Source organism: Tympanuchus pallidicinctus, unplaced genomic scaffold (genome assembly GCF_026119805.1).
Source record: "Tympanuchus pallidicinctus isolate F22 unplaced genomic scaffold, pur_lepc_1.0 scaffold30, whole genome shotgun sequence".
In the NCBI taxonomy this organism is placed as follows: domain Eukaryota; kingdom Metazoa; phylum Chordata; class Aves; order Galliformes; family Phasianidae; genus Tympanuchus; species Tympanuchus pallidicinctus.
The window spans coordinates 184583-204958 of record NW_026294748.1 but is presented as its reverse complement, the minus strand read 5'-3'; the positions used below and the strand labels follow the sequence as shown (position 1 = coordinate 204958).

Genomic DNA, 20376 nt, shown 5'->3' with positions numbered 1-20376 from the left:
GCCGGGACCCGTACCGGAGATTCCCCCGACGTGTCCCCCCACCCTGCTGCTGTCAGTGGGGGCCGCAACGAAAGGAAGAAACGTAACAGGGTTTTATTTGAGGGCACAGTTAATGTACAGAGACAGCAGTACGAGTACAGCTTCCGTGAGCATTTTCAGCTATTCTCTGGTGCTCTCTGAAGGCAACCTTTGTGCGGTGGGGGCATAATTACAGCCCTACACTGGGCCTAGATGTTAGTAGTTGGTTTTATTCCATTTTTGTGCTTTACATTTTTCAGCCAAAGCCATTGGAACTGACATTTACTACTCTCTTCCCTTTAGAGCACATTGCTTCCCAGACAAGGTAACGGTAGTTTCCATTTTCTCCCTTGCAAGCCTTACGCATGGCAGCCTTTTGAACTGCTGCTATGTGTTCTACCAAGATAGACAGAAAACTAAGATAAAGCAGTGGGCTGTTAGAGAGATTGAGCTGCTGTCTTCCTCAGACCCTTTGCTGTGAATTAGGAACGCGGCAGTAACTTAGAGGCTGTGATAGAGAAGTGGTTCCTTCAGCCTTGGCATAATGTAAAGTTGGAAGGTAAAAGAAAGCAGAGGTTTCTTTCTGAGCCTGACCCTGCCCTGAGTTATAGGAGGTGGCTCTCTTTCCTCTCTCTTAGCGAGAGCTGAAGATCCCATGGAATCCATAAGGCATTTGCACTGGGACTTCTGCTCGCCCCAGTTCTCTGAAGGTCTCTGCATCCAAGACAAGCAGGAAAGCACTTCGGTTCTGCAGGGTGAGAAGAAAGCCAGAATTAATAGCCACACTGAAATCCCTTCAGCTCTCCAGAGCACCACATCTGTCCCACACTCAGGAGCCCAAACACACAGCCAGGCACAACCACGCCGTGCTGACTGAGCCAGTGACACAACAGCACCAGGAGCACTGATGGTCACAGGTGTCACACCAACACTGACGTTCCCAGTTGAGGTTCACCTAGCTGTGCTTGGCAGTTACAGATACACACCATGGGAAGCATGAGTCCAGTGCTTCCTTACTATGCCAGATCTCCTGTAAGTTTATGGAGAATGTTAATTCTGTGCTTGTGGCTGTAACTGTGATAACAGTACCTCTATCAGCAATGGACCCATGAAATCTCCAACTTGATTTTTGTTTGTCCTGAGGAGAGAGGGGGTGTTGGTGTCATCGTTTACACACTGACATAATTATTGACATTAGCTGCTGAAGACTTGTCTGTTTCATTAATATAATTGACCTACTGAACATCTAGATAATAATTCTGAGGCAAATATTCCACCTAGTCTAGCTTTTAAAATAGAGTTTAAACTCCTTATTATGAAATCTGCCATGGGTCTAATTACCAAAATAATTAAATGACCACTAGCATGCATTTTTTCCTTCACCTAAAATACCTATTAAGCTGGATTTTTATTACAACAATGAAGGGCAAAATATTTAAAATATCTTCACAGCAAATAAATGCTAAGAAAAAATAATGAAGTAAATGTAATGAAGTAATTTTTTGTGTAGCAAAAATGAAACAAATGTGGAAATATCAATATTATGTATGTCAGTGTATCCACTGACTAGCACCTGAAGCCATTAGAGTTTAAAGACTGAAGTAAAGTGCATGATGAAAATGAGTAAAGGATGTGGGAAATGCTTCTGAACTTTGATTCTTTTTGAAATGGTATTTGTTTATACACAGCCCATTTGAGTGCTTTTCTAAGAAGATACCCTGGATTAGGTATTTGTTGGGTGAATGACTTCATATATCTGAGTTAGGTCAGAAATAGATATCAAAGAAGAAAAAACATCTGCACCAACTAGAGCGATAGGCAGACACTCCTTTCCCTTTTTCTCTTTTCAAATGATGTGTTACATTGCCCGCTAGTCTGCTAACGTTAGTGAAATATTTTATGGGGACAGATGTGCTTTACTTAAACAAGAGATCTATCTGCCAGAGACCTTTAAACTTTTGTGGTTTAGAACTGTGTGGGTTGTGTAAACTAATAGGAATAAGTTACCTCATCAGGGGAGACCACAACAGACAAGATGACTCCACTGTCTTCTTCCGTGGCAGTAGGCACTGGCACAAAAACAGGCTCTGAGGGGTAGGATCCGTCTTCCTGCCAAATCTATTGAGTACAACAACATATGGACGTGTTTCATGTCATGATGTTTGTCTGCTACCGTTCGCAGAGCTGCAAGTTAGAAAGCTTTATGCAGAGCGACCCAATTGCACCTCCTGCCCCGAGGAACCCACAGTTCAGCCTTCTGAGTAATCCTTTTGATTTGCACTAACAGAATGCTAGTGCTGTGACAGAACGTCCATTGTGCCAAGCACTGTGCAAACAGGCAGTGAAAGGATTCGTGATGCTCATTCCATCCAGCAGCTTGTACTGGCACAGGTACCAGCTGTAGGCTCAGAAAACACCAGCATCCAGCTTGCACAATGAGCTGCACATCACGACATGCCCAGGCAGAGCTGATATGCCTTGCCAAGAGAGATCTATCACCACCACAACCCAAAGGCACAGCTTCTGTCCTTACTGCAGACAGAGCCATGGCACCCAAGCTGAAGGAGAGCACTCTTACTGTAAAATGAGTACCCAGAACAGAATGATTCAAGCCAAGCCATCCTAAGAATTCCTAACTTCTTCAAGCCCCTGGGAAAGTTCCAAATTCATTAAAGCTAAAAGCTTTGGAAATTATTTCTCTGTTTATGGGAGACACAGCCTAAATCCCTGCCTGCACAATGCTAAACCTTCTTTCTTGCCTGAGCTATAACTGCCCTGGTAATGTCTGCTGCTGACAGCCTATGCTATGTGGGTATTTTCTGTTCTGCCTGGTAAGAGGTGACTCTTCTTTGACCTGGGAGAGATGTAGAGTCTTTATGCAACCCTTTCTGTTTCGTCATCTATTTAGGAACCTGGACTGATGTCCTCTCCTGTTTGGTAGGAGTTCTAGGTGAGACATAACATTAGGAACCTCATCTCAGACCCTTGTGGAAAATTAAAAAGCAAACAACACCTAAAGCACATAGTGCCTCATAGCTGACAGAACTTAGAAGCCAGCTGAGCAGAATGACTCCCAGTGCTGACAAAAGAGAAACTCATTTCACCTCACCTGGAAATTCTTGGTCTCCACATCAACCTTCATTAGGCAATCTCCGATGAAATGCCGAAAACCACACCCGTAGAAGTAACGGTATCTCCTACCACTGTAGTGAGAGTAGTTAATCTGGGGGAACTCCAAGCCCCCAAAGTCTTCAAAGCCATCTGGGTGAAGATTTTCATGTGTGCACCAGACCTAGAAGTATGCAATGCAGAAGCATCAGTTTAGCTTCAACTGGGCAGCAGAGCTGACCGGTCCCAGCAACAACACGCATTCTATTCCTCCTAAGGCTGTAGGACTGTTCAAAGCAAAGCAAAGCACAGTTCTGTACACTGGTGAAAGCAATGGAGATTTTGGCAGTGAAGAACTTCAAACCTGACCAGTTGTGGTTAACACACTTGTGCCTTTTTGGTAAGTCACAATCTGCCCTTGCTTTCTCGTATAAGGCAATGTGGTTGTACTAAAACACCAAGTCCCACCCTAGTTATGAACAAACCATCACAGCTGTACATGCAGTTATGTAAGTCTTTAACACAACCTTGCCATCTGAGTCTTTCACAGCCTTTGCCATCGTGTAAGACAGAGGGTTCAGATTCTTCCCCACAGGTGTATCCGAATTCACGTTCAGTGGGAGGACAAAGCGACGGGGGAAAGCTCGGGCTACTGAGCCAAAAATCTGTAATAGAGCCAGAGAGTTACGGTGATGAAGAGAGGAGGTGGCATTTTGTGTAGTCCTGTGTGGAGCCAGGAGTTGGACTTGGAGTTCCCCACGGGTCCCTTCCATTGCTGTATATGGACTCTGACCAAACCACTTGCTATTTATCTGAGCATAAACATTGGTGCTCCCTGAAATGAGAGGAAATATCTGACTTAATTCTCTATACCAGGCTCTGGAGCAGCCTTCCTCACCCCTGGAAAAAAAGCTCTGTTCAAATACAGTTTAGAACCTTTAATGCTCTCAAATATTAAACCTTCTGAATTAAATAAGTGGCAGGGACTCTGTGTTGGAGTTTCTCAGTTACTTTACATGTAACCGGTTTGATGTGAAACTTCATTTTAATCACGTTAATTCCTATACTCTATTTTTAAAGCTTTGTGTTTCACATAGCCACAAGAAACTGATTGGTTGAGGAGCTCTCAGACAAATTAAGAGTTAGTCAACAAGCAAAAGCACAAAGCACAATTTGGGAAAAAGAGATAAATCATGCTTGGGCATGCGTTAGTCTTTGAGTACAGAGTAATTTTAAGAGTCTGTTTAGAAATGACTTGCACTCATGTGTCTGTGTACCGTTTAATGTTTAGGCTACCCAATTTAGAAACATGGGTATTGGAAACCATGATCTAATGTTCACATACAGATACCTTCAAATATCAAATGGCAGCTCTTCTGAGCTCAGAGAAGACTGAACAAAATCTAGAATCCGTTTGCAGAACAAATGGCCATATTAACACTCTGCTGTACTTGAATTAATGTTCACCGTATCTTGGGAGGGAAAAATGGGAAAAAAACATCTCTGTGGAGACACAGCAATGCGCTTTTCAGACTAGAACTGAATTTCTTCCAGACAGCCAGATCACAGAGGAAATTCTGATCTGTCTGAACATGTTGCAGAAACTGCCCCTCACCCACCATGCAGTGGATTTCCAGTAAACACATCCACACTACAAGAAACTGAAGGCACCCCCTTTTTCTCCCCTGTATGGCCTATGTAAAACACGAAGCCTTACATGGCTTTAAAAAGTGCTTTTAAGAGAGGTGGACATGTTACATATAGAAAGGCGCTGTTGTAAAGTGCACATGAGGACCAATGAGGGGTTTCTTGATGTTTGTGCTTAATGATTTACACAATAAGGGGTGGTTTTCTGAACTAATGCCTTTAGATAGCAGGATTTCTTTTTCCATGTAAAAGTAAAACCTAATTTTGCATACTTCCTTGAGGGAAAAATATTTCCTTTTATTACGTGGGGATATGAAAAATGAGTATCATTAGAAAAGAGATTTTTAAAACAGAAGTCTACCTGCTTGATGGGGATCTGTATCACACCCTCATTTTTTAAAACGTTTCAGGGAAATGCTCCATAGAGATTATCTGATAAGAGCTTTAAAATGAAAGAAAAATACCAGTGTATCAAGGGACCATAATGTTAGCTTTCCTGTACAGCTGTGTTCCTTTCTCAAGTTCATATCTCCTGCCTTGCAGTCTGTCCATCATGCTCTCCATTCCACCAACAAAAACTTTGCTTTAGAAAAATAACTCAGCCAGTATGGTGTCCCAGCAGATCCAAAGCAACACAGATGTAGAGATCTTACCTGATCTAAATCTGCTCCACTCTTCCTCATATTCTGCAGCTTGTAGACAGCCAGAGTTTTCCCATCATCCTGGCAGCACAAGTCAAGGACCACACAGCCACGGTCTTCAAAGGCATTGATTTGATGGAAAGTAACAAAGGGCTTAGTATACCATTGCCCTGGCAGCACCTACAGTGACCATAGAGAGATTGACTTTTCCTCTCAAAAAATGGTAGCCACACTTCCAAGACTTTCTCTTCTTGCCCTCATTTTGTTACCCCCTTATTCCTTGATATTTGTATAATGTCCTTGTGTTGCTACAGAATGGCTGCTTTAAGCCAGTACAGGCAGAGCCAGATGAAGAAAAGCCAACACAAAGCAACCTAGGCTGGGCTCCTTGCTGTAATAGGTCTGTTTGTGCTGTCTATCCATGGCTGCACCCACGCATGGATAGGCATCATTCCCAGGCTCTGCCTGACCCTTTTATACTTAATAGTGCCTGTTGGGATCCTCTAATTTCTTACATCTCCTGTTCTTTTAGGGCTCTGAAGATGGATCAGTAAAGCTGAAAATGCATGAACTCGGGCCATTTCTAAGAAATCCACATCTGTGCTTGCAAAGCTTATCCTCTGGTAACTTCTGCATTGATTCATATTGCTATCTGTGGCTGCTACCAAGCACTTTTCTTTCGGGATCTAAGATTCCAGCTACAGTTGCACAGCTGCTGGAAAGGCCGAGGATCCACCTACCTCCCCAGTGCGTTTATCCACCACGTGGAAGCGAGTGTTGTACTGAGGCTCCCAGTTTATCCCTTCAGAAATGGGCTTCCCACGGAATTTGGAAGTGATAATCCGCAACAGATTCAGCTTGATGGGCTGCTCAATGAAAATGATATAATTTTCACTCATCCCTGAAAAGGGAAGGAAGGAGATAGTATCAGAGAACTTGGCAAAGGAAACAACAACAAAAAATACCTTTAGTCAGAGGGCAGTGAACAGCCCCTTGTGCTGCACAGTAGGCTAAATGCATGGAGTATGAGACAGGAAGCATGCTTACCAAAGCTGTGATAGTAGGAGGGTTTCATGTTATCCATTGGAGCAATGGAGCACAACACTTTCGCTCCCTCTAACGTCTCATTGCAGTTCGACTTTTGTGGAGGGACCTCAATGATATTATATGTAGTCCCTGAAAAAAAAAAAATGGGGGTTCAGCAATGCTGAGATGTGAAGCTGACCAGATTCACAAAAATAAAGTCAGGCTCAGTTTCCTTCTGTTTCCTTAGAGTAGGTAGAAATGTAGTAATTATTAACTGGGCAGAAAACAAACAGAAAACCAAAAGAAATAGTTATCAAGTCAGTAAAGAAATCAGGGGATGGCCGCCAAAACAAGATGTCAAATAAGTAGGAGGACCTTCTCGGTCTGGTTGATAACCGCCATCAACTTTTTCCCATCTGTAACATGTTCTTTACACTGACTCAGAGAATCATAAAATAATAGTATCAGGGAGAAAACCAAGTTCATTGCTTGTACATCAAAGCAAATGAAAACTTTGAGCCTTGGTGATGACTCATTTACTAACTCCGAGCATATGGGCAGCTATGAAGGAAATATCTGAGTGATAATCACATGTTTAGTCTGCCCAGCTGAAAACAGCATGTGCTGTAAAGCTAGATGTTGGTAAAGCCAAAAGGAAATGAAGATAGCAAGAACGAAAAACAATCAAAACTGAACAAATGTTCAGGGAATTGAAACAAGCCTTGGGTATAGGGCTCAGTATCTGAAAAAGGGGGTCTTTATGTAACGAGCAGTGAATGACAGCTCTGAACAGCCACGTAGGCGTGACTTGTCTCGAGTTAATGGAATGCTCTTCTCATTTCGAGAAGAAAACATATCCTAGAAATTTCAAGTTTACTGTAAAACAGGCAGTATTTTTCTCCTTATTGTTCTTATTAAAAGCCAATTAATCTAATTTAAAAACTTGCATCTAATGTCAAAGTTCTTTGGATGAAGCATCAACATTGGATGAGACCAAGTATCTTCCTTCTGTTTTTCATAAAACCATGGAAGAAGATCTGGGATATCTGTTGATAACCACAGGCCAAAATCAGAAGCATCTGATACAAGCTGCTGAGCAAAGCCATTTGCTCAGACTGACTCCTTGAAAGAAGAGCTAATCAGATTTGCCATCATTTTGACTCAAAGAGAAGCAGCAATTTCTAGGTCTTTTCAGACACTGAAGTTTTTCCAACAACCTCTCCTTGCAGCAGCAGGGAGCTGCCTGCCCACAGGCCAGGTGTGGCCAAACCCAGTCTTACCAAATTTCCCATAGGAGTTTCCCATGTTGTAAGCTGTCCCATCGGGTGCATAGTGAGGGTGAGCAGTGGCCCCATTCACGGCAACAAACTTGGTCCAGTCTACCTGCAAATCCCGAAGATGTTCAGTCAGAAGAGAAGCTTCCTGTTGCTCTCTAGCAAGCCACAGTCTTTCTAAGCATTAGTTTTGTTAAAATCTGAGGAAGAATAGCTTAATTATTGTGACCCTAGTGTGGGATCTGAATTTAAGCCTTCATTTTACCTGAAATTTAAGCACATTACTCAGTGCATTCATCCTACCAGCCAAACAGGACCAGTAGCAGCAGGCACTTCCATGGGAAATACGAGCATCACATCTGGCCAGGAATGCTGACACTGCAGGAACGTTGTCCATAAAAGCATTTTAATGAGGACTTCATGTAGTATGCACTGCAGGCATGCAAAAAGAGACGATTGCTACCTGCCACCTCCCCCAGAATCACCAAATGTTTTGAAAGCACACACAGCTAATTGAGACTCATTGCATGCTGTCCTTACAGAGATCTCAGTCTAACCCTACTATCTACAGATAGGAGTTGGGACAAAGGTACATCTGTGAACACTGTTAGCATGTGCTCCTTCTTTCTGGTCCGGTTGTAGTTTGGATTCAAACAGCAGAGGGAATGTTTTGGGAAGGAAGTCTGAAGAGAAAATTGAAGGGAGATCAACCCATGCATTGAAACACTGAAACGTGAAAGATACCCTGGTTTTCCAAAAGTTTCAAAACATATCTTTCATGTATCCAACCCGAGGCTCTTCGGAAGGCCCCATTGGAGAAGAATGCCGTGCTACCAGGAGCTCACAAAGCCATGCCCTCTTAAGGCATCTCAATTTAGAGATTCTTAACATTAAATCATCCCTTCTCTTCTTTCACTTATCTAAAAAATGCTAGTCCAGTCTACATCTAAAAAGAAGCTTAAGGGATTATTTTTTTAAACAACAGGATGGCTGAGCATTGAAACCAGGAGCACTGCCTACACTTGTTTTGTCATCACTAGATTGTGGTTTACAAAACAGGAAACAGCAAATCATCAAACTCTCAATTTCAGTAGGCAAGTAGCACACAGTATCTCATAAGCAGAGCTTCTTGATCCTTTAGAAAGGTAGGGACTGCTGCAATGCCTCTCTCAAGGCAGTGAACTGAGATGGCATTTTCCAGTATTGAACAATCTGTAGCAACATACAAGGATGACAGTATAAGTATCCAGGAGCAGCAGAATCCTTCTTCAGTTCTTCTCGCAATGGTTCAGCTCAGCAAATATCCAAAACCTCTAGCAGTGCTGCAGGCGAGTACGTAATTTACTCTGCCATTCTGTAAGTTGTGCTCTGCCCCCAGATACAGCCATGCTGCTGTGAGGCATTGCATAGAACACGCGCTCAACTTGTGGTTTGTTGGCTAGGATGGGGAAGAGTAGTGGCAGCTGAACTTCGATTTAGTTTTACATTGGCTTCACCTCCCACTGGCTGCTGAGGTTTTAGTCAAGACCTTGCAGGGCTGGTTTGCAGTATTTGGAGCTGTGTGTGCATGAAGACATAAAGAGAACAGATGGGAAGACTGAAGAGACTGCAAGAATGCAGATCTGAGAGCAGTGATGCTTACTTCTTCCTGTACGCACGTTATTCTTCATACACAGACAAGTACAGACAAGTAGTGAGTGTGCTGGAAAAATGACTAACGGAAACAGCCCTGCAAGCCTCTCTGCCCTTGCCTGCTACCATGGGGAGCGTCTGGAGGAGAGCTGCCTTTCTGCTGGACAGATTCTTCGAGGAACTCAGGCATACAAGGAGAAGATGCCTTACAGCTATGGTTTAGAGCTGTATTGATCTTTGTTTTGGAATGTGATTTCCCCTCTGCTTCTCACAAGTTACTGAGGGCCTCTAGGAGCAAAGAAGAGAGATCATCTTGTGCCACAAGTCAGCCCCCTCGCCCCACCAGCCCATACCTTTTCCTTCATTTCAAGTGTTTCTGGGTCCACTTTGTACATGCAATTGTTCTCGCCAGTGACATAGTAGTCTCCTTTATACACAACACAGCTCACATTGGCATTGTCACTTGGCTCTGAAACAAAACTCAAACTCTGGTTAAGCTTGCATGACATCATATCAAGCTAGACATGTTTAAACAAATAAACCCATTGGGTGTGACGTTAATCCCCCTTGATCAGAACTATCTCACTAATCTACAAAGGCACCCCAGAAAAACGTCTGGACAAGTGAAATCAGGACAAAAGGACAAGAACCTGCTGCATTTTATCAGTTCACTGCTAGATCCCAACTTCCTATTGATGTTCTGTAGCTTCTTGGTACTAAGAAGACTTCTCTATCCAAGAAAGAGTTTTAATTAGCTCAACAGCTATTAAATTTGGACACTCAGGCCTTGCCAATATTGTCAGTTTGTCCAGAGCCAACCCTCAGCCCAGTATTCACACACTCAAGGCTGCAGTGTCAGGTTCTGGTGTTGCTTCCTACTGGATTTGAAAAACTTCTAAAACATATCTTGAGTTGAAATCAAAGAAAGTGAGTTATTCATTTTGTAAGTTCTGGAAATATATATATATAATGTCACTAATTCCTAGAGGCTTAAACAGGTTCAGTTTCTCATGTCTGTAACAAATGCATTGTCTAGAGGTTGTCCAGCAGGAATGCAAACAAAACTGCAAAACTGTGTTGCCTTCAGGTTGATTACTGTGTTTGAACTTATCATCTTCAAAAACTAAAGGAAGTTGTGGTTCTAGTAAGCGAGGTGTGGAAATGACTCTAGTGAAACCAAGATAACCTAGGTATTCCCATATGCCCTTTGTGTGACCTCTTATTTCTTCATACTTCTCTCCCTTTCCTCCCCAGCCAAGATTGTCTCCTCTGACAGCCATATGACGAGTTCTGTGTTCAATTCACACCATTGGAAATGGGAGGTAAAACTTGAGGCAACAACTTGGGATAAGAAATGGGAAGCTGAGGAACAAGGCAGACCAGTGAGTGAAGGTATAAGCACCTTCAGAGAGAATAGATGACAGGCAGGACAGGATCCATCACCTCAGGAACTTAAGCAGCAGCAAGTTGCAGACTTTAGGTCTGTTCTGGTTTTAGTGACAGACACTTGGCTTAAAATTAAGCCTATTTCTTTCCTGCCTTACACAGTACCCTATAGGTGATGATACGTCCATTCCTGTGCAATACCCTCTGTCACCCTACTTATATCATCCCCTGCACCTTAGCACAGGAAGGGAAGGATTAGCCCACTTACCCTGTAAGCTTAGCAAGGTAAGGTGTTTTAAGGGCAAAGTGTCTCAGGGAGAATAACAGATTGTAATGCCCATTATCAGGTCTGTACAGGGTGTTCTTTGGCGAGACTATTTGCAATAAATTGGGACCAAGGGAGCCAAAGTAGCACTAAAACACTAAAGTGAATGTGCATCTTCCAACTACATCTGATATCAAATTGTTGTTGTTCCAAGGGTCCACCTTCTAAGACTGACCCCTAATATGCCTACACCAGGCTTCTTCACAGCTCCCATCAAAGCTAACCGTCAGTTCCCCAAGAAAACCTCAACACATTTTGCATTTTTTAGGGACCCTCTTACTTGGAGGATCAAAGCGTGACATGAAGCGTGCAAAGACACTCTTGCATGGATCTGGCATTGCCAGTGTCCCAAATTCTGAGACCACAATGCGGTTGTGCTGGTTGTTCATCAGGTAGGAGTTGCTCTGCAGAAACTTGCTCTGGTATGTCACCGTGCCGTTCCTCAGCTGAAAGTGATGCAGCAGGGCCATGCCATCAAACCAGTGGTTGTATCTACAAGTGTTAATAAATAGGAGAACAAGATTTGTGCACTGTATTATGTTCTGCTATACTGTTCTCTCTTGCCTTTATGTTTGTCCATGACTAGCTAATGCCAGCATACCATGAGCATATAAACATAGACAGCCTTGTGATGAGTCTCAAGTGAGTGAAATTAATCAAGTGCATTTGCAGGCATGCAGCCTGAAGTTAGGGACTCACCACCAACGAGATTTGGGCTCCATGTATCACTTCTGAAAATAATAGGGATTTCTGAAAATGCTGTGTTTTGGAGAAATAAATTGGGCTGGTAAGCCAACCACACTACAGATTTCTGCATAAGGAGAAGAAATTGTGCTTTGAAGGAACACAAATTATTGCTGAAAGCCTAACCACACTTTATCTCTCATCTATTTGCAGGGTGCCATTCTCTTCAAAAGGAGAAATCTGAGACTTAAAGGGTAGTCTGGATGTTTTTAAGACACATCTGGCTTAAAAAATGTAATGATTGTCTTTGGCCAGTTGCTGCCATCAAATCTGCAGAAAGAAGAACTGGGTTTGTCAGTTTGCTAGAATGGCAGATTCCAAGCCAAAGGCAAGGTTGCCTATGTAAAATGTTTTGATATGTTATCTGTAAAATGAGCTGGATTTGTCACTAAATCAACTTACCCAATTTAGTGCACTCATCCTTGAAAACCATTCCTTGGATTTCAGAGTGTTCACAGGATGGACTTTTGTTAGTGACAAAGGACTGAAGGCATGTTATAATCCCCATCTCTGGTCCCTCATTACACCATTCTGAGTAGGTCACAGCCTTTCTGTGACTCAGCTTCTTCAGCCTGAATAAGTTAACCATGCTTCCTATTTTCAGAGCTCACTGAGCTCTGGTGAGGGAGCAGATGTTCTGAAAAGAAAGATGATGCAAGCCTTTCCTCTTTGCCTAACTTAAGAAACTACAAGGTGCTCCAAACAGTAGTGAGCCATTTAGGGGCTTCCCATTTGGCTTTAGCTAGCACTCAGACCACAGTCTCGCCAAATCCAGACTTACTTCTCCTCACCAAACTCAAATTTCCCAGGGCCATTCCTCAGAAGATTGCCATTAATCCATTCAGGAATATGTCCTTTGATCTTGGCTGGGATGGGCTCTGGGGTCTCCTCCACTGTCTGTAGTAAGGGAGAGATACACTGCAAATTGGGCAGGGTGAATTGCTCCTTTGATGGACTGGGCAGTGAATTCTTTAGACCTGCAGAGAAAGCAATGAGAACAAAAAGCAAGTAACTAAGATTTACACTTGAATGAACAGGCAATTTCTAGAGCTTGAGTTTACATACCTAGAAGAATACTAGTATTCTGGTACTCAGAATCCCCCAAGCAGCCAAACTGTACAAGATATTCAAACTGAAGTTTTGTTCCATAATATCCCATACATCCGCAGGGAGCGGAAAATCTAGCAGAGCTAGACTGCACTTAACTATACTCAGTTCATTAGTGAGACCTGTTCTGCAGTCAAAAGGAGGCAATAAAATATTTCATGATAGGAAAAAAAGAGATATTTAAGTAAGGGAGCTCACAGTTGGAACTTATTTCAGTAAGTAATTGACAGTAAGACATGGCTATTTGTCAAGATAATCTGTTGAGTTACATTAAACAAACAAACAAGCAAACAAAAACTGTTCCAAACTGATGCATAGAGTAACACAAAAGAGGAGCCCTACAAATAATCTCCCTGTGCTTTCTGATGGTAGCCTAGTGAGGAAAGCAACAGAAAAAAGCTTGTCCCTCAGGCCAAGGCCGTGATCAGAAAGATGCCCTACGAAGCAGTGCGTGCAGCATTTATACCACAGTGTTGCAAAAAGCAAGGCAGAGCTGGGCAGCCCTCAGACAGAAAAACCACATTCTAGCACTAACTCCACCCTGGTATCACAGTCACGGTATGTTAGAAAGACAGAGAAGTGTACGTACTGGAATACTTTCCCAGAACACGTAATCTAATCAGACATCACCCAAGGAGTTTCCAGAATTAAAGCAGAGTGCAGAAAAACAAGAACACATCAGAGATGATTATTCTTGTGCAGGATATGCTGCCCACTTCCTTAATTTTGCTACACTTAAAATTCTCTTAAGGTCTTTCTCCTGTCCAGAGACTAGTGGTTGGCCTTCCATCTTTATAATTTATTCTCATTACTGGTTCAAATGTGGGGACAAATGTTCTCCCTTTTTGCTTTGGGAAGTGTTTTGAAAGTATCTGAATGCAAGAGATTTTGCTCTTTGACATTAACAGCTATGAACTAATTTTGTATTTGAATTGCTAACTGTTGCTTATGGATGAAGTCACCAATGCAGTGACATGCAACTTAAGGAGAAGACTTATTCAGATCCAATCATATTCGATGCTGTTACCGATACTTCTGGATAGGAATTAGTCTGAGCTGGTTTTAACCAAGGGCTTCTGAAACAGCACTGAAAATCTGTGCTACAAGTCTGCTAGTAGTAAGAAGCAGTATATCTTGAAGCTAAAGATAATGCAAGATTTTCCTAATGCTGAAAATTTCACAGTGAAGAAATGTTATCCTACTGTTAGTATTCCCCTTACCCTCAATAGTTAATGCTGGAATTTGGAGGAGGGGATGTATCATGGCATTAAGTTCCTTCAAATCAATGACCTGTTTTTAACAGAAATGTACATTTTCCACTGAGTTTAAAATAATAATAATTATTATTATAATTATATACAAAAGAAAAGGTCTTCCAAAGTCAAAGGAAAAAATATATATATTTATATACACGCACAACACTGCAACTGTAAGAAACAAACCAACCACAGTCTAGCTCACTAGAAGGAAATCCCAGAGAACAAAGAACAACCTTCAGGACTCCCAGTGCAGTACAGTAAATCCAGGCAAGCTATAGATTGTTAGACAAGAAGGTTTTACAAGCTTGATGTCAGAGATTTCAAAACCCTGGAAGAGCACAGGCTGTCAAATATAGCTTGTCATGTTTCCTCTCTACTGCACATGAAGGACTCCGCCAAGTTGGCAGCACCTGTAATGCGGTAAACCAGAAGCTCAGACTGCTGAAAGATGCACAGGTCAGTTCTCAAACTCACCGGGACAATCCGATTGCAGGAGCTCAGAAGGTAATCACTGGCTCTTGCCCTTGCAGACCTCCCCCTCCCTGACAAAAAAAGAAAAAGAAAAAGGAAAAAAAAAAAGAAAAAGAAAGAAAAGAAAAGAAAAGGAAGTGACGAGAACACACATGCATGGAACTGAGCTGAAGTATGCTGTCATGAGAAGTAGACTAAGCAGATTTACCTGGTAAAGAAATAAACAACTGCAAAAAAGGGTCGTTTCTGATGTAGCCTCCTGTTTGCATATTATTAGGCAGAGCAATAGGACAAAAGCATCGGTGAAGCATGAAGAGCAGGGAGTGCTGTGTGCCAAGGGCACACTGCTAGCTATTAGCTCCGGTAGCCTGGTTTGCAAAGCCTCATCAACACAAGGATTGTTATAGCAATCCATTTAGCTACAAAGGGGGATTTACCTAGAAAGTGCACTGTGGTTGCTTTCCCTCCCAGTGCTTCCACCTCCTCACCTGGGCTGTGCTCCATTTCCACAGGTCAGAGGAGTTCTCTGCTGCACTGCTCTATTCTCTCCATAGCCCTGAGCTAAGCAAGAACAGATGAAGATTTAGATGTAAGAGAAACACTGATATAAAGGATTGCTTGGCACACAGAAATCCATTCCTGAACTTGTTCTAGGACAGAAAAGGTCTCAGGCTGAACAGACTGTAGTCTGGTAGTGACATTTTGTTGTTGTAGTTTATTCTAGTGATGGCAGTCACTTTCACCACTGCAGATGCTTCTTCTACCTTCTTTAATCCAAGTGATTAAGTGAAGCTTCTGAACAATTTACCTGTGAGCCTCTGAAATCAAATATTCACATCTACAGAGGACAAGTGATATATTAGAGCAGGAGAAAATCCTCAGAAGACCTGTGTTGGCACACAGTGTTTCCCTGAGCTCACTTCTTTAGAACATCCTGAGACAGAATGAGTGTTAGGCATGCAGGAAATTGAATTGCAAGCTCCCTTCCATGTACTTCTCCAGCCTGCCAATCCTCAAAATCCTCCTTGAGATCTCTAATATGATAAGTCAGCTAGACAAAGAATTCAGGCTGCTGGGCTAAAGCAATTAACCTCAAACCACCAACATCCTCTTCCTCTTAAAATTCAATTAAGTTCTGATTAAATCCCATATGAAGCACTCAATCTGATCCCAACATTAGTGCTCTTAGCATTTCCTTAGACACAAGGAAGAAGAAGCTTTCAATATCAACCAATAGCTGGCAGGTCTAATGACCGTCACCAGTATTTGCAGAAATAAACCTTTAGTAGGCTGAGAAGAAATTTGTGAAGATGTAAAATTGTAAAAAAAAACAAAAACACAAGAGCAACACGTCCATAAGGAGATATTTTCACAGGCATGCAAAAACAAAGATGGCATAACCAAGGATGGAACTACACAAAAAAACTTCCTGGAGGGCTGCAGAATTACCTATGGAAATGTAGGAAGTTATATTTCACAAGAGAGTTTGAACAGGGCTGAAAGAGATCTCCTGCATCATGTCCTCCCATCTCCTGCCCCTGAAAGTTATATTTGAGCTCTATCTTACCTCAAGACTTGGAAGCTTTGGAGACAATTGCCCAGATGATAAGAAAAATGCTATGAATTCACAGAGAGAAGTTATATTAATGGGACAGTTTATCCTCCTTTTTCTTCTGTTAGCACTGTTGTATGACATCAGCATTCTTCCCTCTTGTGTTCTCCGTCTTGTTGGCAGATGTTGTATTTAGAGTGAGCAATCATATCACTTACTAAGATAAACAAACCAAGTTTTCCTCCTCCTATGATAACCTTGCTATTCACATAATGATCTTAGTGGTCCTTCTAGAAGTACAGCCTTATTAGTCTTGCTGTGTGCAAGATGTTCTTCACAATAAGGGTGACGGAGCACTGGAACAGGCTGCCCAGAGAGGTTGTGGGGTCTCCTTCTCTGGAGAAGTTCAAGACCAGCCTGGACATGTACCTGTGGAACCTGGTCTACGGAGCCTGCTTTGGCAGGGGGGTTGGAATCGATGATCTCTAGAGGTCCCTTCCAGCCCTACAATTCTGTGATTCTGTGAATTCATCTTTCTTGAACCTGCATAGCCACTGCTGAAAGATTTCAAGATGTAGTGCAGAAATCATCTGAGATCAGGCTACACACAACAAAAAGCACATCAGATACTGCCTTGCTGTCTGACTACAGAGAGCAAGAAGCATAGTAAGACAAGGGAGCATCTTTCCTTCCGGGTACTACTCAAGTTAAATGAAGATCCCGACAGTAAAATGTACTAAGAGTAATCAAATCATGATGCCCAGATGAGTCAGAACAGACGTTTTCTAGGACAATTTTGAAAAGAAAAAAAAAAAAGGTTTGCTCTGATGAGTTGAAAAGACCCGTGACAAGAAACAAACAACAGAAATAAGCAATGACCTCCCTCATATTCAGCACAACACAAACAGTATCTTGAAATCACATTATGTAAGCCACCTCATTATTGCTGCCCACTGGGAGCAATGTGGCTGGGAAATGGCATTGGGGACCCTCAACTACAAAGCTGTGCTTGTATACGATTTAGGCGGGTGCTGGATGGATGTGATCAGACAGGAGCTTGCAGAGGCTGAATGCAACTTGTGTTTTTGTGCATGGGTGATGAATTAACATTTAACTTTTGCAAACATGGGTGATGAATTAACATTTTGCAAGACACAATCAGTAGCAGAAAACACCACAGGATAATTAGAACATGGAAGTAAGACCAGAATGATCCAGTAATACATATTTCTCCCTGCTGACACAGGAAAGTCTCACATTCACTCAAAAAAAGAAATCAAGCTGCAGGACAGTACAACACAAAGAGCCCAAAGGAAATTGTTTTGTTGCTACTCTGAGCCACCATAGCTGTAGTTAGGGGGAAAAAAAAAAACAACACAGATAAACAAAACCACACCTGCCTAACATGCACTTCCTTCCTGTTACAGGGAAATCTTTAGTCTACCCCCTCGATTTAATAAAAAACACTAAAACCTGTGACATTTATCTGTACCTACTCTGAAATGCCTGAAGCAGATGAAATACAAACACTTCACAGCCAAAGGCACTGCTCAAGATCTATTACAATGAAAGCATTTCATCATTGGACCAAAGCTCACACCTAAATGTGGAAATTCAATGTTCTTCACGTTTGACATTTAGCCACTCAAGACACAAATCTCTGCAAAAGACAAAAGACAGGCTGGCTTTTCATGTTGAGCAACAGATACATAAAATAAATGCTGACTCTGCTAGCAATAGGAAGCAGCAACATACAGTTGTTCGAACCACAGATCAAGATGGAAGAACTTGAATAAGCAACAAGTCAAAGGCTTGCTTGAGCATAATATCTGAAAATCTAAACAAGATTTTAATCTGGCAACTCAAAGACATTATTTCCGGCCTCTAATTTCCATGTTGCTGCCAAACTTTATAAACAAGCTTAAGACCCAAACACACTTTAGCATACCAGAGCAGAGGCATAGCCAAGTACAGTATGTACTTTCTAATGGTGAAAAAAACTGCAAAACTATTTCTACATAAACACCAAAGCCTGGCATTGTTTCATCATGCACTGTCTCCTTCAAATAGAAGTATGCCATGATTTCTCTGCCTGTCACCAATCTTGTCACGGATTGTTTATATCCAGAGGAGGTGATCTGTGTGCTTTGGGCAGGACAGCCTGAATCTGATACAAAACAATGGCTATGTTATCTTCCCTATAAATTACGAATTGGAATTGGAAGACAAGACAAATAGGTTTCTCCAACATTTCTTCCTTCCCATACCAAACTGAACCAAAGTGGCTGTGGCTATGATTTCCCCCATCCAGTCTCTAGCTTTTGCCCCCATCTTCACCAGGGTTGGATCACCAGGGTTGATAACCAGGGCTGGCAGTTAACTTCTGTCCCACTGATTGCTGAACTGAGGCTGTTGCACTTGCCTTGTGTCTGCTGGGAGGTCCCCACACTTGGCTCCTCATTCCATCTAGCCAGGAGATTCCCCATTGCCAGGGACTCAGCCAGCCACTTCCTTGCTAACACATGGTGAAGACAAGAAGAACATTTAAAAAAAAAAAAAAGAGTGACAGAAAACACTGGGGAAAAGTAATGAAAGTAAAGGAGAAAAGGAGAGGATAAAGACATGACAAAGCATGCATAAATTCTGAACTTGGGGTTGGTTTTTTTTGATGACATGAAGGAAGTACAACTTCTTTCTTAAATATTGATCTACACAATGCAATCCTTAGAGAACACCTACGCCATGAAAGGTGCCATGAATGAGGTGTGGGCTAGGAAAATGTATCAGAAAGAACAGATTTAACTCTCACTTTTTTCCTTTTTTTTTTTTTTTTCTTGTGTTTCTCACTATTTCACTCAAATGCTTGAACAAAATAATGGAAAGCATTCTTTCCCACAGTTTAACATTCTCACTTTTTAGCTAAGTTGAGACAATACTGTATCATCAACAAGCTTCACTAACAAAACTTCAGTAAAAGTCAGGGAAATTCAAAATTTTCAAAAGGATGCAAACAATGAAGTAAAGAAATTTTCCAGCTTCTTGTCTTCTTGTTTAATTAGATCATCGAAACAATAAACACAAATCTTTACATGCCTACACAGTTCAGCTCCAAAGAACAACAAAGGAAGAGAACAGCAGTTGTAACTGAATGATATAGCTGTTGCAATCTGTTAACGAGCAAAATAACATCATGAGGGCTTTATTTCCGTCTGGAATGTACACTATGAAACCTTGAAATGATCATAGGTTGTTTTATACAGCAGTCCCAAAGCTAGGCTCTGTACTTAGTCATTTATTTTGCACCACTCTGTCCCTGACTGTTCTTTCGTGTGTGACAGGTGTCAGGCAGGTCCAAAAGCCTTTCAGAACTTTATATCCCCCAAAAGCAATCTGTTAATTCTAAGGGGAAAAGACCAACAACAGCAACAACAAAGAAAGAAAGAAAGAAAAAGCATGGATTCTGGTAAACTAAGTCATGATCTTCCATGTTTTCCTACTTTGTAGTGACAGGTTTCTCCCTCTTAGACTAAAAAAGCGACCACTCAAACTGTGCAGTGACAGCAGAGGCTGCCGAGTCCCGTGGTGATACCAAATCCCACGGCACCATTTCCTCCCATTTGCTGCATTCACACCAAAGCCTCCGTAAAAATGCCCGAAAAAAACGCTCTCCCGAGCTGCGCACACACCTCGCGGCAGCCTCCCAGCGCTAAACCTTCGGCATATGCCCATAATCCGAGAGAGGCTGTGCAGCGTGCTTGCCTCTCACACTCATCTTTTCAATAAATAACAGACAACCTCTGGCTTTCAAACATTTCGAACTGCTTCGTTCCTCCTTCCTGATCGCTATAAACAGAACCGCTCCGCCGCCGTGTGCCAGCAGCGGCTGCCGGCAGCAGCTCGGACAAAACCTCTTTCCAGGATGATGGAAGGATTTGTTTGTTTATGCGTTTTACCTGGAACGAATTGCATCAAAGAGGAGAGCAAATGCCGCAAATTAGAACTCAGGATGCTGACGGCTGACAAAACGATTTTGGAAAACATATTCTGCTCGGAAGAAGGCATCGGATCGGAGGTGGTGCGGGAGGAGAGCGGGGCCGGGGCGGCAGCGCGCAGCGGGGCGCAGAGGGTTGCACCGAGCTGCCTGACATCATCGTTTCAGAATAAGAGCCGTGGCAGGACGCCAGGC

The 20376-nt window shown here is 42.4% G+C and overlaps 1 protein-coding gene across 4 annotated transcripts; it reads right to left on the bottom strand.

The window, feature by feature from the left end:
- Positions 1-77: 77 nt before the first annotated feature.
- On the bottom strand, positions 78-20261 carry BCO2 (beta-carotene oxygenase 2). Of its 4 annotated transcripts, XM_052697005.1 has the most exons (13): positions 20144-20256; positions 18613-18705; positions 12583-12778; positions 11338-11549; positions 9700-9815; positions 7721-7823; positions 6462-6590; positions 6155-6315; positions 5427-5594; positions 3654-3791; positions 3128-3310; positions 2026-2136; positions 78-766 (listed from the first exon to the last, which is right to left on the bottom strand). In XM_052697005.1, exons 1-13 carry the CDS (start codon positions 20250-20252, stop codon positions 653-655), a joined length of 1833 nt encoding a protein of 610 aa, XP_052552965.1. In that variant the 5' UTR covers positions 20253-20256; the 3' UTR covers positions 78-652. The 4 variants fall into 4 exon arrangements, with proteins under 4 accessions (XP_052552965.1, XP_052552966.1, XP_052552968.1 ...); XM_052697006.1 differs by lacking the exon at positions 18613-18705 and having other exon boundaries at positions 20144-20261; XM_052697008.1 differs by lacking the exons at positions 18613-18705; positions 20144-20256 and adding an exon at positions 14847-14866.
- Positions 20262-20376: the final 115 nt, after the last annotated feature.

Coding starts and splice junctions, on each gene's coding strand:
- BCO2 (XM_052697005.1), bottom strand. CDS start 20,252: ATGCCTTCTTCCGAGCAGAATATGTTTTCCAAAATCGTTTTGTCAGCC. Junction 12,779..18,612: donor GACCTCCCAGCAGACACAAG/GCAAGTGCAACA, acceptor CTTTCTCTGCAG/GTCTAAAGAATTCACTGCCC. Junction 5,595..6,154: donor TGGATAAACGCACTGGGGAG/GTAGGTGGATCC, acceptor TGGTCACTGTAG/GTGCTGCCAGGGCAATGGTA.